The sequence below is a fragment of the Protopterus annectens genome, chromosome 14.part0 (assembly GCF_019279795.1).
Source record: "Protopterus annectens isolate FY-2018-M chromosome 14.part0, PAN1.0, whole genome shotgun sequence".
Taxonomy (NCBI): domain Eukaryota; kingdom Metazoa; phylum Chordata; order Ceratodontiformes; family Protopteridae; genus Protopterus; species Protopterus annectens.
The window spans coordinates 436,904,892-436,922,190 of NC_056748.1; the positions used below are offsets into that span (position 1 = coordinate 436,904,892).

Sequence of the window (17,299 nt, forward strand, 5' to 3'; positions counted from 1 at the left end):
AACAGCTGGGCATAATGCTGAACTGGGAAAAATCTGCCTTGTTGCCCTCAGTGTGTCACTTTTATAGGCGCAGAACTAGACACCATCCTCATGCGGGCGTTTCTACCATAGGAAAGAATCAGAGTCCTATAACAACAAGTTCATGCCTTGCTTCCCCTGAGAAGAGCAAAGGCAAGATGGGTCCTCCAACTATTGGGGACAGTGGCTGTGATGATTGTTAGTCCCTCTGGCAAGGTTACATAGGAGACTCCTTCAGTGGCTACTTTTTGCCCAGTGGTCTTTCCAACGTCTTCCACTTTCTTACCCTATTCTACTCACGGACAGGTGCAAACAGGATCTCAGTTGGTGGCTTCGTACCGACAACCTGAATGCAGGAATTCCCTTCGTTCCTGCACCCCCTATTGCCACAGTGACCACGGATGCCACCCAGATGGGGTGGGGGGGCATTATCTAGGCAGGACAGTCCAAGGCACGTGGCAAGAGCATGAGATGCATCTGCATGTCAATGTCCTGGAGATGAGAGCTATATTGCAAGCGTTGCAAGCATTTTAGATCTTTCTTCCTCTTGGGTCTATTGCAATCCACTCGGACAATATGTCAGTGGTGTGGTATCTGAAGAAGCTGGGAGGTGTGGTATCTGAACAAGCAGGGAGGAACCAAGTCCTATCCCCTTTGCACAGAGGCCATGCGAGTGTGGCAGTGGGCAGTGTCTTACCAACGTTTTCTGGTAGCAACCACATTCCAGGGAAGTCCAGTGTGATTGCAGACAGGCTAAGCAGAGCTATTCTGATGCCTTAAGAGTGGTCCCTGAACTGTCAAGTTGCGGAACAGATCTTCCGCAGGTGGGGTCAGCCTTGCTGCGACCTCTTTGCCAGCTCCTTTAGTGCCAAATGCAGCAGCTACTTCACGTTGATCCCCCCTCAGGGGGGAGTCACCCAGGGACGCTCTAGTCCACGATTGGCCCTCTGATCTACTATATGCCTTCCTTCCGATTCCCTTGCTGTCAAAGGTTATTCAGAAAGCGCAAGCCTTGGGAAGCAGAATAATTCTGATTGCTCCGCAGTGGCCTCGTCAAATTTGGTTTCCCTTTCTCCATCCCTATCTCATGGACGTTCCCTGGATTCTGGACCCACAAACAGACTTACTGACACATGTCAGGGCAGCTCCATCCCTCTCTTCTGACCCTCCAGTTGACAGCCTGGCTACTCCACTTCCGTCATTAGTTAGGCTTCATCATTTCTCACTGGAGGTGGTTCATATTTTATCTTCCTCTCATAAGCCCTCCACCAGGAATATGTACTACAGCAAATGGAAGAGGTTTTCAATCTGGGCTCCTACCCAAAAGATTGACCCTTACACGGCTCAATTTTGTTTGTGTTGGAGTTCTTGTCTATGCTCTTTAACCAGGGTTCAGCGACCGCAATCATTAAAGTCCAGTTGGTGGCGATTTCAACCTTTCATGTCACAAACAAACCTAGTCTGATGGCTCCTAGCCTCTGTAAGGCTTTTCTGAAGGGCACTTTCTTTCTTCGTCCTCAGGTATCAGAACCTGTCATGCCTTGGGATTTAAACTTTGTTCTACAGGCTCTTACTTCATCCCCATTTGAGCCTGCAGCCACCACTTGTGATTTAAAATTCTTAAACTTGGAAGACTGTCTTTTTAGTAGCCATCACGTCAGCCAGACGCTTTTCAGAGCTTCAAGCCTTGTCAATCCAAACCCCCTTTTTTGATTTTTTTCATAAGGACAGGGTTTCTCTCAGACCTGACCCTTCCTTTCTTCCCAAAGTGGCGTCAATCAGTAACCTTAATCAATCTATTGAGTTGCCAGTGTTTTTTCCCCAGTTCTTCAACAAGGCAGAATTAAAATTCATCAATTGGATGTACGCAGGCAATTTGCACAGAAGCAAAGACCTCAGAATATCTGATCAGCTGTTTTCTGTTTCCTTTTCAGAAAACAGAATTGGGTCTCCTGTCTCCAAAGTCTCGCTGTCCAGGTGGATCTCCAGTTGCATTTCTTTCATTTATTCCTCCGGGGGTAAAGATTTACCATTCCCGGTGAAGGCTCACTCTACTCTGTCTGTACCTATATCTTTAGCTTATCAGGCCAGATTGTCTATGGATGATATTTGTGCTGCGGCTACTTGGGCATCTCCTCACACCTTTGCTACTCATTACAAGTTGGATGTGGTATGTAGGGGCAGGTCTTCCTTTGGTTCCACAGTGCTCGGGAGGATCTTCCATTGAGCCTCCCAGGATTTAGGTGCTAGGGACACTGTCCCACGGGTAAGAATGTAGGCGAGATTGGACTACATAACTTCAAGAGGTTATGTACTCTCACCATAACATTCGATGTATGTAGTCCATCTGTCCTCACATTCTTTGTTACCCTCCTCCTTCCCCCTTCCTGGAGGATCTGGAGGTTAGGTCTGGTTTCAGAGCTCCCTTCATTCTTGGTTTGTTCTTCCTTTCCTTGGGTGTTATGCATGGAGAATGAGGGCTGGTGTTCGCAGCAAACTAGATCTGGGAATATAGAGCAATGCAGCATGGAATACCATATTAGCCCAGCCAATAGAAAGACTTTGAGCTAGAAAAGTTTTGGCTGAGTCGGAGCCAACATTCAGCTCCGAACCCACGGGTAAGAATGTGAAGCGAGATGGGACTCCATACATCGAACGTTATGGTGAGTACATAACTTCTTGTTTTTTACACCCCCCCCCCCCCCCCCCCCACACACACACATACACAAGACCTTGTCCATTGACTTCTGTGCCTGCAGCCAGTTGGCCCATGTAAATTGGGAGGACTGGAGCTGGGCATTCCTGGTTTAGGTGAAAGCCCTACAACCCATTTGTTATTGCCATATAATCCTAGTCTGCACTCTTTTTTCAGTGGTTAGAGTCGGAAGTAGGGAGTGGGCCAGCTTGTAGCTGGGATAGTCTGTCATGTTCATCTGGGAGCTCCCCCACAGCATCTGCTTACTAAGCTTTTATGCCACTTGTGTAACACCTTGTACTCCTGCTAGGTGTCACCTGTGTAGTGGTCCAGAACTGCCACGCTCCCTCCAGGTGGGGTAAGCTGACAATGACTGATCAACTCCCATCCTCACCTGCCAGGTTGTTCAGGCACCTGTGCCACTAATTGAACTGGGGTTGCTTGCACCACAGTCCAGGCTTTATCCTTGTATGCCATGGAGTTGGGACAGGCAGCCCAGGAAAGGTTGTCTTAATGTCTTTTTTTTTTTACCAGCAATGGACATTTTTACAGGTTATCATTATGGTAAGTATATAATTTCTTCATTAACCTCCATTTGAATATGGAGAACACGCCTGATTGCAGTTATAGGAGTGAGCATCCAAACTGCAGTGCTTAATGAAGCTATGTGCTGAAAACCAAGTGACTGTGGTGCAAATGTCCAATACAGACACTTTCTTCAAGCAGTCCTCACGGGTAGCTACATCCTGATGGAGTGATCCTTGGCAGGATTGGCTAACTGATGGTTAGTTGACTATGCATGCACCTAAGTGCATTAATATGAAATCAGAAAATTGAAGGAACTGCTGCGGAATGGGGATCAGTTGTTTGAGCTGCAGATCATCTCTCAAAGTAATTTGTCTGGATGCCTTTAATGTATGACTCATAGATGTTAAATGGTGTACTAAATGAGTCACAGGCTGTGATAAACAGCATACATTTAGATTTCAGGTTCTTCATTTTTAGTTACTGTTTCCATCCATATACGTGTGCTATCTTGAATAGTTGTCTCACTACTTTTTGTTTAACGTGTCTTTTTTGGCTTTGTGTTTTTGTGTGTTTTTTAACATAATCTGTATAATTTTGACAATTTGTTACCTTGATTAAGATAAATAGTTAATTACTGATTGTTCTAACAAATCATATGGAGCAGTGATCAAATCATCGTCTCTGTGTGGGATGTGTGGCTTGGTAGTGGTCACCTGGGTTGAGTATTTTGCATGCCTAAATAATTTGAGGAAAGTTGTTTTATCTACCATACTTGTTAACTGTCCCACCTTGAATAAAGTATAAAATGTGAAAGTCTTTTTTTTTTTTTTATATATATATTGCATACAGCTGTAGCTAATCCTGCAATTTAGGAAGGCCAATAAATTAAAAGTTTTCAAACAGCAGTAACAAAAAGTGTCTGATATCCCTTACTTCGTTTTGCATTTAAACATAATGTGCTCTAAATACATCTTATTTTGTTTTGATATTCCATTTTAGTCGATGATGGGCTTTCATATTCATGTTTGACCAATGTCAAGACAGTTTGTTTCACCACGTTGTTTTATTTGTTGCTTTTCAGGTTAGTAAACTACGAGAGAGGGTCCAAGATATTAAGCAAGAACGTGATCAAGAGCAGTACAAGCATACAGTATATGTTTCAGAGCTAAAGGCAAAACTTCATGAGGAGAAGATCAAGGAACTTCAGGCTGGACGAGAACTCCTACTAAGGCAGCATGAGCAAGAATTATCACGTGTGATGAAAGTCAAGGACTGGGAGATTCAGCGTCTACAGTCCACTGTGAATATGCTGAGGGATGGAGCAGCAGATAAAGTAAAAGCTGCCTTAATGAATGAAGCCAGAGAAGAAGCTCGCAGAATGTTTGAGGTGGAAAGACTTAAACTGCAGCAAGAAATACTAGATCTAAAGGCAGCAAAAAAGCAAGTTGAAGAAGCTCTGAACAATGTTATGCAGGCTGATAAGATGAAGGCTTCTGATCTGAGGACTGCCTACCAAGCTCATCAGGAGGAAATAAATAAAATTAAACGGGAAAGTGAGAAGGATTTTCGCAGACTAGTAAGTAAACCAGTGCCCAAATTTCTATAGGTTTGCCAATAAGTGGCACACCACCTCAGTTTGAGTATTGAAATGTTTAAACTATACATTTTACAGTAAAACATTAAGTAATAGATGTCAAAACAGTCTTTACAAAAACTGTAAGTTAATTATTAGAATTAATTAATAGAAAACCTCATTAGAAGTTTAGATTTCTGAAGTTTGGGTAAATACCCTACCAGATTTGCAGATTGTCTAGAAAGATATTTTAAGGACTGCATCTTGCATGAATAGATGGGAGAAAGTGATCATTCCAGAGTTACCAGGGCAATGAACGCAAAATAAAACCTACCAAAGGTCTTATGCCATACCCTTGGAACTGCTGACAGTCCCTACTTAATGAGATGAACTAGCCAGAAATGTGCCACATGCAGCCAAAGGGTCAGTCTTGCACAACTAAAATCAACGAAAAAAGAATCAAGGTGACCACCATTGACTAAAAACATGTACTTCAGTAAGTAAATAATTCCTTTTTTTCACTATTGAGATGAACTACCTAGGATGGACATGAGGCCTAAACAACATTTTTTTTTTCAGATAAGCAGGACCCAAAATATGTAGGGCACAGAAGGTGTAAGAATAGAAATCCAAACAATCTGTCTTGCAGCCAGCAAAGATCCTGCACATTCTAGGAGTGCCAGTAAAAAGCCTATTCGCAGAATCCGGGACGTTTTGCAGGTGGGCCAGATCAGTGTTTGAAAGCTCAAGGAAGACAGCACTGTTGATAGCTGAGGCAGAACAAGAACAGAGCATTTCTCTCCATCCAAAGTCCCAGTGATAAAATATAGCATCTGTTCTAGACTTTTTTTTTTATCAAAATATTGTACTGCAGTTACTCGAAACTTGGAAGGTCAAAATCGTGGCTCCGTACATGTTCAAATCCACAACAGAGAATGCTAGTGTGCATTCACTCCTATGAGGTTGAAGTTCTGATTGGAGATTGCAGTAGAGTAGAGATTGGGAAATTTATCCTTTTCCCTCACTGTAGTACAATCTCTGAGTTTGTGTATATATAATAAACAGGGGCTGTGGGGGTGCAGTGAGGCTTGCCCCCTGCAAAACATTGGTAGGAAATCAGCAGAAGGCAAGGTACATTGAGTAATATCGAATTTCAAATTATCCACATTACCACTTTCGTTGTTTTAATTATGTTTTTATTTTCTACTTAATTTTTTCTCAAGTAAGTCATTACTCGAACAAATGTGCTGATAGTAAACCATTCTAGACTCTATATTCCTACAATGGAAACAAAAGAACTGAGTGATGGTGACAACCTTTAGTGCTGAAAAATTTGGCACACACTCTAGAAATTACAATTTGGATGTCACCTGAGTATGACTGACAGTAAATATCCCTCTCAACGGTGCCCTCCCTTCTGGCAGTGTATATCCAGTAAATAACAAGGGAGGCAAAATCAAACCCTGAGGTACACTGCAGTCTAGTGGGTAGAAGCCTGATGAGTATAAATCCGTGCTGAGTATGCCCTGAGTAGTAAGAGGTGAAATATTCAAGGACAGTACCATGTAACCATGAGTACACTTTTAAATGCTCAATAGACTCAGTTACTTACTAGGCTTTCAGTCCAGGGAATTGCTGAAAAGCTTAGCTCAAATTCCCAGGTGCCCCCAAGCACTGTTTGCTTAAGCCACTGGTTCAAGGTCATACAGTAGGTAAATGAGTACTGAGGACATCGAACCCTGTACTACAGGAACTACAACTCGTAGCCTTAACCCTCTGCACTATTTGCCATAGGTTTTGTGACAAACACATGCTTCACTATGTTGAAGATCAGCTAGAATTATTATTATCAATCTCTTGCCATCAGATGGTCATTAAACACTACGGTGCCTCCTTACTTTACCTGATCTTGAAATACATATCTACCAGTTTAAACAGAGCTCTGTAAAAGTCTGTGGGGTAAATGTTGTCAAGTAAGATGTGACTAATATTCATAGACTTCTATTATATTTTTTTGATGATGCTTGTTTTCGTGATATGTCCTTGTATCGGAATTTATATCTGTTGGATCTGTGTGTTCTCTTGGAACTGTTATAAACTGATTTTTTTTTTTACATTCTTAATATGACTTCTTAAGAAAATATTCATAATTCTGACATGTAATATAGTTTATTTATGTTTTGATATTCAAGTTGTCAAAATGAGTTGTGGCCTATTTACAGTGGAGGCCTAGAGCATCAGACAAATGTTAGTCAAGGTAGCAGTTTTTTGAACATATGAGCGCATAACATAAACGCTCAGGTGACATCAAACATCAGTATAATGAAACCACAAAGCATGCCATTGCTAGACCATGAATAAAAGATAAAAAAGCAATGGCAGGAGTGAGCTGTGTATTATTCACAGACTGTCTGCACCATCTGTTTAGAGTTTACTAGGTACACATAGTAAATGTATAAGGATTTCTTATGTGTATAGACTGGTAGAATGCTTTCCGGCTAGAAGACGTGATTCCATGTGAGGCCAATAAATTTCCTAAACAAGACATCACCATGTATACTGGCTGCTCATTGTTTTAATGAGAGGTTCATACATTGATCAAATATTAGGGCACAGGGGTGTACCACTCCTGGAAGTGATGGCATAACAGGGTGACTTTGGAGTACAGTATATGGTGCATGGAATTTAGAAAAATGTATCCAGCTTATGACTGAGGACAGTTTACTCATAGTAATTTAAGGTTGCAGTGGTGTCTCCCAAGTGTTGAGACAAGTGTAAGCTTGTACTTTTGAAGCTAGAACAAATGAGACAGGGTGAAGGACCATTGTATATGGTGCAGCTGTAAAGTAGTCTACCTTGTGTAAGAGCAAGACTATAAGTTTAGTCTTGGGGGGCTCTGTGTACGGTAGTGTCTTAATTGGTAAAGACTGCCTAGCAGTTGATTAAATTTTTGCACTGTTACGTTGATTTGCTGTTCAGAAGAGAGTGTAGCATTGATAATTACTCCATGATTTATTAGTGTTGGGAATGCTGTCTCAAGTTTTGGTGGTGACTTGCAGATTAGGAGAATGCGTATAATCATTGCAGCTACAGCAGTACAGTAAAAAATTTTTTTGTGAATTAAGATGAAAAATGGTTTTACAATTTCCAAGTAGGGAGAGACCTGCCTGTGCCCATTTTATTGCCATCTGTGATGTTTTTTATAAAAACAGTACATTTTGGGAATGAATAGAGTAATCGTAAATATTTCAGAAAACTTTGCACTGTGAAACCTTAGTGGTATAATATGTTGTTAAAGTAATGCTTATGTATGAAAGACTGGTATAATAAAATATAAATGCAATGAATAGAAATTTCAGAGTTTGAATGCGATCACTAATGCATGCTTTCCTGTGCTAGGGTATTTAAAGAGGAGCCTTTGCAGAAGCTATAGGGATACTTTTAAGATATTGCTGTCTTGCATATGGATAAGTTGCTGGTGTACTGTTTCCAGAATATTGACTATTGTCTTGGTCAATTGGTTGAATTCTTTTGTCTAAATAGGTGGAACTCCCTTTGTAGAGGGGAAGTTTCTTTCAGGGAAGTTTCTTTCCAAAAGGTGAGAAATTTGCTGTATTTAGAGCCTGTAAGCCATGTTGCAATATTCCTCCTCAGATCACTTCTCAAACCCCATTTAAAAGGTGTTTAATAGTATTGTGCTAGATCCAGTACTTCAACTAACAACAAGCAAAAAGCTCCTTTGGTGACTTTTTTTTTTTTTTGGCTTTTCTCTTCAAGGGTCTTGTGGTGCAGATAATTTTGAAAGCGAGGTCATTGTCAACTAGAAGTTTAAGTGGGCATCACAAAACCATATTTTTGAGGTTTGGCACAGCAGGCGCTCCTCTTAAATGAGAGTAGTATAGTGACTCTGAGGGTAAGGTCACAGTGTAGAGAAACCTCAGAGTGCAAAGTGTGCCAGCAGAAAACAGTATGAACTTTATTTTGGGTGACTAATTCAATTTTACTCAACCTTTTGGTGTTCTCATTGATGAACACCTGAAATTAGATCTTGCATCCTTCAGATAACCAGTAATAAAAAGCACGATCATTATGTAGGATAAAGATTCACTTAACTGCCTCGTTTAGAAAAAAAATTACCGCTGTCTACCTACTTCATCCCTTCTCTACTCCTTTCCAATCTTTACAAACCTTCTCTTCAGTCAGTTACTTAAATTTGAACAATGGTGTAACGAAGTGGCTAAATGTGCAGCAAATTACCACATGGAGCTAATTACTGTACCATTCTTCAAAAATTTTTTTTTTTTTTTTTTTTTTTTTTTAAACTAGTTAACTTCATTCTTTCTGCACATATGGGTATTTGGATCTGATTTGGATCCGAGCCGGCAAAAACTTTTCAAGCATTAGCTCTGAGCTCCAAGCTCCTCCCCTGCCTATATTACATCACTTCCTCCTATCTAGCCCCAGATCTCGTTTACCGCTCTGAGTCAGCATCGTGGTCTCTGAGCAAGGTGGTAAGGTTTTTTTGGTCTTATTAGTGTAGTTGGGTGTGAATACCTTTCCCCTTTTTTCCTCCCTTCTTTGTGTTTGATCGTCGTGTTAGTTAAAAAAAAAAAATAGTGCAAAGTCATTCTCATAGCTCCCTTCTGGCCTTGCCAAGTGTGGTTTCCCTTCCTATGGTCTCACCTGTTGGCTCCTCCATGGACTCTATGTCCCTGTCCGGATCTAATTTCTCACCCGTCGGGCATGCCCTTGCCCAGCCTGGACAGTCTCAAGCTGATGGCATGGCTGCTCCAGTTTCCATGATCATTAGGACTCCCGGAATTTTGTCCCCTGTTAAGAACATTCTGGTAGCTTCTCTTAAAGCCTCCAATAGGAAACTCAACAATAGCAAGTGCAGACGTTTTTGCGTTTGGGCCTCTCAATGCAATCAGAACCCGTTTACAGCCCCCGTTCCGGTCATACTAGATTTTTTGGCCGATCTTTTTCTATCCGGCCGATCTTTTTCTATCCGGCACAAGTGCTTCCACCATCAAAGTTCAACTGGCTGCCATCTCTAATTTTCATGTAGGTGAAAATAAGGTTGCTCTGGCTTCTGCCAAATTGTGTAAAGCTTTCCTGAAGGGCACTTTTGTATTGCGACCACCAGTTAAAGAAACAGTGCCCCCCTGGGATCTGACTTTTGTCCTTCAAGCTTTGACCTCTCCCCCTTTCGAGCCAGCCGACTCAGTTCAGATGAAGTTTTTGTCGTGGAAGACAGCATTCTTGGTTACCATCACTTCAGCTATAAGAGTTTGAGTTGCAGGCCTTATCCTCCTTGCCCCCCTATTTGGTTTTCCACAAGGATAGGGTTTTGCTGCATACGAAACCTTTTCTTCCCAAGGTGGCCTCAGCAGCCAATATTAATCAATCTATAAATTTGCTGGTCTTCTTCCCAAATTTCCAAAATAGAGGCGAACGTATGCTTCATTTATTTGATGTCCATAGACAGCTTCGTTTTTACCGCCATAGGACTAAACCCTTCCGGAAGTCGGATCAATTGTTTGTCTCTTTTTCAAAACCATTTTTGTGCAAAGCAGTTTTGTAAAGATTTATCTCCTCCTGGTGTATTGAAGGCTCATTCCACTAGGGCAATGGCCACTTCTGCAGCTTTTTGGTCAAGAGTTCCGTTAGACAATATCTGTGCAGCAGCGACTTGGGCCAATTCGCACACATTCATCTCTCATTATAAATTGGACCTTATTTCTAGAGGGAGAGCATCCTTTGGCTCTGCGGTGCTCAGAAATATCCTTCCATAAGGGCCTCCCAGGAATACTAGTAGCTGGGGACTCTGTCCCATATGTGCAGAAAAAGTTGTAGAAATTTGAGATTGAGAATTCGAGAACACTGTGCTGCAATTAAAACGGGTGACTTAAAGAAATCCTTAACAAAACACCGTTTAAAATGTAATGGTTTTAGGAAGTTTCTCTCTCTGTTGTGCTTGAACAAGTGAATTAATGTAATTTTGTGGCAGGCTGCAACAAATGATTGGAAGTTTGTGAATTAATATGGTACATTACGCTTTTTTCCTGGACTCAATGAACTTTACATCAAATGTGTACTTACTCTATAGGCGTTTCTATATTTATCAGTTATATTTTTAAGTTATTGGGTTGAAGATTATTTTAGTCATTAGTTGTATTGTTTTACATAGTAGGATATGTTTATTTAGTACTATACAATGAGTAATTTATTTTGATTCAGCAATGTTTTTTTAAGGGAAGCGATGCCATTTTCAGACAGGATGTAGTGTAATTCATTCTTTATTGTTATTGGTTGATTTGATTTTTATTTAGCGACTTTTAATGTATAAATGGAAAGTTTTGTATTACTGTTTCGACTAGGTTCTGTTTTGTAAAAAAAATTAATTATATGTATATTTTGGTTGCCAGGTTGTCAAGCTGAACTACAGTTTACTTTCAGAAGATGCCAGAGTATAAAATTAAGGACTTTGCAACTCCAGCTCTGTTTACAGTATGGTTTCAGTACACACTGCACCATTGTAGTACAATCTTGATGCAGTTGGCCCTGCTTAAGCTATGTGGCTATAGCAAATAAGCTATGTGGCTATAGCAAACAACCACTTATAGTGACCAGATATAGTGTTTGTTAAGGATACTTAGTGACCATATGGATATAGTACTCCTTAGGGATTAGACATTTTCCCATAAATATAAACAAAGATGAGAATTATTTAGGAAAGCATGTCCACAGTCATTAAAAAAAAAGACCATATTCTAGGAATAAACCATCTAGTATGAATTAAATTAGTTGCATCTATTAGCATTTTACATTGATGTCTTATTTTCTGTAATTTATTTGTAATACCCTGTAAAAATAAGTAAAAGTAAATAAAAATACAAGAGGTGGATCATGTGCCTGATTTTAAAAGAAGTACACTGTGCAGTATGAAACGCACAGTAACATCATTAAGTAATCTGTATTTTACAGTTTCAACTTTAAAGGGAAGTTCAGTGTATGAATAGCCTTTTTTAACTACTTGATGGAAGTAGAGGTAGGGTGTGGCTGTTGAAAACCAAAAAATAACTAATTAAAGGGAAGGAACTTGTGGGTATTTAGTAAGGGTAGGTAAGAAAGATTAAAGGTTAAAAATTTTAGAATGTATGCAGTAGTACAGGAGTAAAGTTGTACTGTTAAGCAGAGGAGGAGAAGTACAGGTAAACTGAATAAAGGGATTTTTAACATAGAATTGTCAGTATAGAAAGTGTCATTTTTAGTAAGCAGTATAAACAGTTTCAACAGCAAAATGGCAAAGCTGTAAGTGATAATTCTAGAGAGTGTGACATTTGTGTTTAGAAATAATGAAGGCATAGGCAAATAACAAGAGACTGGAACTTACCAAGTCCTGGTTTTACAATGTGCAGGCTAAGAAAGAAAGGGGACAGTTATGAGACATAAGGGACTTAATGTAGTAAGAGGAAGAGAAGGGTGGTATGGGGATGGGAGATGAAACATGTTAATATCAGCTACCTGTCAGTAAAGACGGAGCACACAGAAGTGGCAAGTCTGTGTATTTGGCCCTATTTATAATCTCAAATGTAAAGTAGGAAGGGGAGTGATATGCCATCGGGTAGATAAGGAAGAGAGGAGGTGTGATATGCCATCGGGTAGATAAGGAAGAGAGGAGGTGTGATATGCCATCAGGTAGATAAGGAAGAGAGGAGGTGTGATATGCCATCGGGTAGATAAGGAAGAGAGGAGGTGTGATATGCCATCGGGTAGATAAGGAAGAGAGGAGGTGTGATATGCCATCGGGTAGATAAGGAAGAGAGGAGGTGTGATATGCCATCGGTAGATAAGGAAGAGAGGAGGTGTGATATGCCATCGGGTAGATAAGGAAGAGAGGAGGTGTGATATGCCATCGGGTAGATAAGGAAGAGAGGAGGTGTGATATGCCATCGGGTAGATAAGGAAGAGAGGAGGTGAGAAGAGATTAGTGAAAATGTGAGAAGACTTCAGCTCGCCAGAACAGATAGGAGCATCCCCATTTCAAGAGAGGGCAAAGAGTATGACATTCTAGAAGTGACAAATCAGGGCAAACAAGCAAAACACTGTATTCTATCAAAAAAGCAGACCTTTGGCAACTCCAAATAAAGTTTTCTGGGGACTAGTATACTGTTTCTTTTGTTTAGTTTAAAAAGCTTGTATTCGTTAGGCTTTCTGAAAAAGACTGTTACTTTTACAGGAAATGTTGACATTAATATGCATTTACAGTAGACTCCCTCTTATCCAGTCTGTCTGGGACCGAACCATAGGCTGGATAAACAATGGCTGGTTAATCAGAAAAAGCATACAAAATAATATTTATAGGTTATAAAACAGCTAGAATAACAGGGTTTGTGTTAGTACACATTTTTCTAATGAATAAGAAGTCTGAAACTCAAAAGTCTATCATTATTTAGCCTAGAGGAGGCAAAAGTGTTCTATGCTAGGACTATGGCAGAAATCTGGATGGCCAGTTAAAGAGGAGGATGGATAAGATAGTCTGCTGTGCCTTTAGAAGTTAATGCAGAGTTTGTTTGATTTTAGCAAAAACTAATATAACTATTTCTGGACTGAAACTTACAGATGTTAAGATAAGGTATTAAAGTTAGGTTTAAATTTGTTCGGTATAAACTTTACCCCAATTACATAAATGGACGAGAAGTTTTTAAAACTTCATTTAAATTAAAGGACTACTATGGGCAAATGATGAAGAAAACATATATATTTTTTATCTTGCCATGATTTACTACACCTCACAAAGCTGCCTGCAGCAAAAGTACTCATTCCTAATTTTATTTTGTTTTTACTCTTGTCTGCCTTCATGGGGGCAGACATCGTGATTCCTTTGGAAAGCTAAATCTGTCTCATAATGCACAGACTGCGAGAACAAATAGCCCAACCATTTATTGTCAGATTAGACTTCCATTCACTTAGAATGGAGCACCTGAAGAATGGAACACCTGAAAAAAACTGCCAAGTTTGAGAGTCTGCAGCTCGTGTCATTAACTGGTGTGCGCTGAGTTTTACAAATGTTGTTCGTACTGATGTACTACACATTCTCTGAAAGAAACTTGCAAAAGTGTCAAGAAAATTACTGAGATGATGAAGACTTTTCACAAGGAGTAGTTTTGCAAGTTTCAGTTCCTGGCCAGGTTACTCCTGCCATCTCTCCCCTTCAGTGGGCTACAGTCTCAATTTTCCAGCTTTGCTAGATTCAACTATTTTGTCAGCTTTTCATGACAATAGACATAAAAAAAATAGCCTGGTGTGCCACTAAATCTGTTCCCTTGTATGTCTCTTCACTTCTGAATAGCATTTCCCAGGAACAAAAAAAAAAAAAAAAAAAGGCAGAAGCATCAGTCCAGAGTTTAGGCCAGTCTTTCCATTTTTTAAAATGTGCACAGTAAAATATTCAGCTTGTAATGCATATTGGCTGCTGACATACGGTATTTAATGATAAATTTTACAACAGTTCTCAGTTTCTTAACAATGACCTCCCAAGCCTCTGATGTGGAGTAGTACTTTTTCATACTGTTTTATGTTTGATGTCCTTCATGGATGCATCTGCAGTCGTCATAACAACTGGGTTGTCCTGTCGTCAGGCAGCCCTTCAGTCGGCCGGATTCCAAAGTCCGGGTCCGGCTTCGGCTGATGTCGCACTTCACCCGACGTCATCTCTGCTGGTCTTCGGGTATAAAGGCATCAGCCGACGCCATTTCTTCAGTCTTTCTTGCGGCGTGGCGCCGAAGCAGAAGCTGTTCGCAAGTGCCGGTCGGTCGGATCCAGAGATTACTACCACCGAATACTACTTGAAGACTTCAAAGCTAAGTACCCGTTGGGGACTCTTTCTTGCCTCAGCCGATGTCAGAAAAAGTCAATAACTGTTTAACTTGTGGGAAACAAATACCTCATAAAGATTTCCACTCTTACTGTTTGCCTTGTCTAGGCCCAGACCACGACGTAGCAGCCTGTTCGGCCTGTGCTTCATTCAACCGACGAACGCTTAGGCATCGGTCGGAGTTTGCTGAACAGTTTTTCGGTTCTGATTTTGCGTACATTATGCTGTCGGATCCTCCGACTTCCCAAATTGTTAAAAGCAGAAAAAGACCGACACTCATGATCCACGTTTCGCCGAAACCATGGTTAAGCAAATCATGAGTGCCTCGGTTTCGGCCGAAACCGAGAACTGATCAAAGCACAGCTGAATCTATGACTACTTCTGAGGTTCCTGCTACATTACTTGAATTGACCTCAGATATTTTACCTACTACAGTGGTTCCTACTGACTTATCAGACACCATCCCTTTGGATGTCTCTACCCCAGCACGTGGTGCTGCTAGGCCTCCTGCAGCCATGTCAATTAAGGCCTTTGCCAGGGCTAAAGCAGCCAAGTCTACTAAATCAGTGCCTGTTAAGCCCCCCTCAACCAGGCCCACTTCTAGTGCACAAATGCTTACTCTGGCAGAAGATTTAAACCTTAATTAGGGATCTCAATCTCACCCAGACAGGGCCTCGCAGCCCCCAGAGAAGAGACCTAGAGCAGAGCCCCCAGAGCCTGGGTCCTCTGATGATTCTGCGGATGACTCAGATATTACAGACCAGCCAGAGGCCCTTTCTCCAATTATGAAGACTCAGATGCTGAAGAATCCATCCCAGCTGCTTCCCCACCAGAAGAATTCTCCTTATGGGAAACCTTGCATGCCATGCGAGAACAATTCCAATGGCAGCAACAGGATTACTCAGATTCCAGAAAAAGACTTAGGACTTTTCTGCACCTTCCACAACATAGGCCCTTAGCTATAGCTCCTGTCCTATCTGTTGTGGACGATGCTTTAATGATGTCTGCACTGCACCAGATTCTTTACCTCCAGCCCCTGCCAAACCAGATAGATTTTACAGGTACCAGACACCCATCATCACCTATACAAGGCCCCACTTGCAGACCCCAAACTATATCCCAGGGGCCTAAGGCAGTAGCCTCGACCACAGCAAAAAATCCTATTCCTTCTGAAAGGGAAGCCAGGTCTTTAGACAGATGGGGCAAAAAGGTTTACACCTCAGCTACTCTCTCAGCCAGAGCTTTAAACTGTCAGTTTCACATGATACAATACCAAGAGTTTATGCTTGATCAGTTAACTAAAAAGCTATCCTCTGATGACTCTATAGATAAGAAATATGTATTAGAGATGGTAAATAACATACAACAGGTTAGTAACCATTCACTGAAATGTGGCTATGATGCACTGGAGGCTTCATTTAGATCAGCCATGACTGGCACAGTGATAAGAAGACATGCATGGCTGAAGGAACAGGTCTTACCGGATCATGTTAAACCTAAGTTATTAGATGCTCCTATGGATAAGGCCAGCTTGTTTGGTACGCCTGCCCAGCAGGTAATGAAGAAAATGGAAGAAAAGGCAAAATCTGTCCAAACAGTAAAAGATTTCTTGCAGGTTCAGCCCCCAAGGTTTAGCAGGAACTGGCCTGCCAAAAACTGGTCCTTTCCTGACTCCACAAGATCCCAAAGGGGCAGGAATAGACGTTCCAGAGGCAGAAATCAATCCAGAGGGGGTGCCTACAGAGGACGACAGTGGCAAGGTAATAACAGAGGCACAGACACAGCCACTACCACTACAACAGCACAACAACAGTGACATGATTCTAACTCCGCCTACCAGGGAACAAATAGCAGCACCATTAGGCGGAAAATTAACCTTATTTTCAAAGAACTGGCACTATATCACAAAAGACAAGTGGATTTTGCAAACCATAGACCAAGGTTACGGTTCCACTTCCACACTTTACCAGTCAAAGAGGAATGCATATTCTATATTCATACATTTGAATGCATTTTAATAAGTTTCATGTATCAAAAAAGTCCAAGGTGCCATAGGCAATGATTTTTCTTGCCCTAAGCGTAATCTGCCATATTAACTCACGAACTTCTAACAGTTGCAACCTGTCACAGAATTACATGAATTCACTTGTTCAAGCACAAAAAAGTGAAACTTCCTGAAACCATTGCATTTTAAACGGTGTTGTGCTAAGAAAATTTGAAGTCACCCTTTTTAATGGCAGCGTTGTGTTCTCTAATTCTCATTCTCAAGTTTCTATAACATTTTCCCACATAAAATTGTGAACATGAACTACATAATGCCAATTAAACAATATTTTCACTTTGACAGCTAAATCTTTTTGTAGAATAAATTTTGATGTCTAAATGATTAAACACAATACTATTGCTGTTGCTAATAAAACGGCACTGTTTACAATTACCACAAAAAAGTGCCAGCAGCCCCAAACAGCACATGGTGTTCATTCACAAAGTTATGCTCTAATGATCTTTTTAAATTAGCTGTCTTCTTAAAAATAAATACTTGTTGACCACCTATAATTTTAATTAAATCACTATTTTATTCTAAAATTCTCCATTGTGTGAAATA

At 40.8% G+C, this 17,299-nt stretch overlaps 1 protein-coding gene across 2 annotated transcripts in view; it reads left to right on the forward strand.

Annotated features, from left to right (window-relative positions):
• Positions 1-17,299, forward strand: part of JAKMIP1 (janus kinase and microtubule interacting protein 1) — a 2,220,219-nt gene that overhangs the window by 274,633 nt on the left and 1,928,287 nt on the right. For both annotated transcript variants that reach the window (XM_044056204.1, XM_044056206.1), the window contains exon 3: positions 4,323-4,817. In XM_044056204.1, coding sequence (XP_043912139.1) covers positions 4,323-4,817 — 495 coding nt within the window. The remainder of the gene's footprint in view (positions 1-4,322; positions 4,818-17,299) is intronic.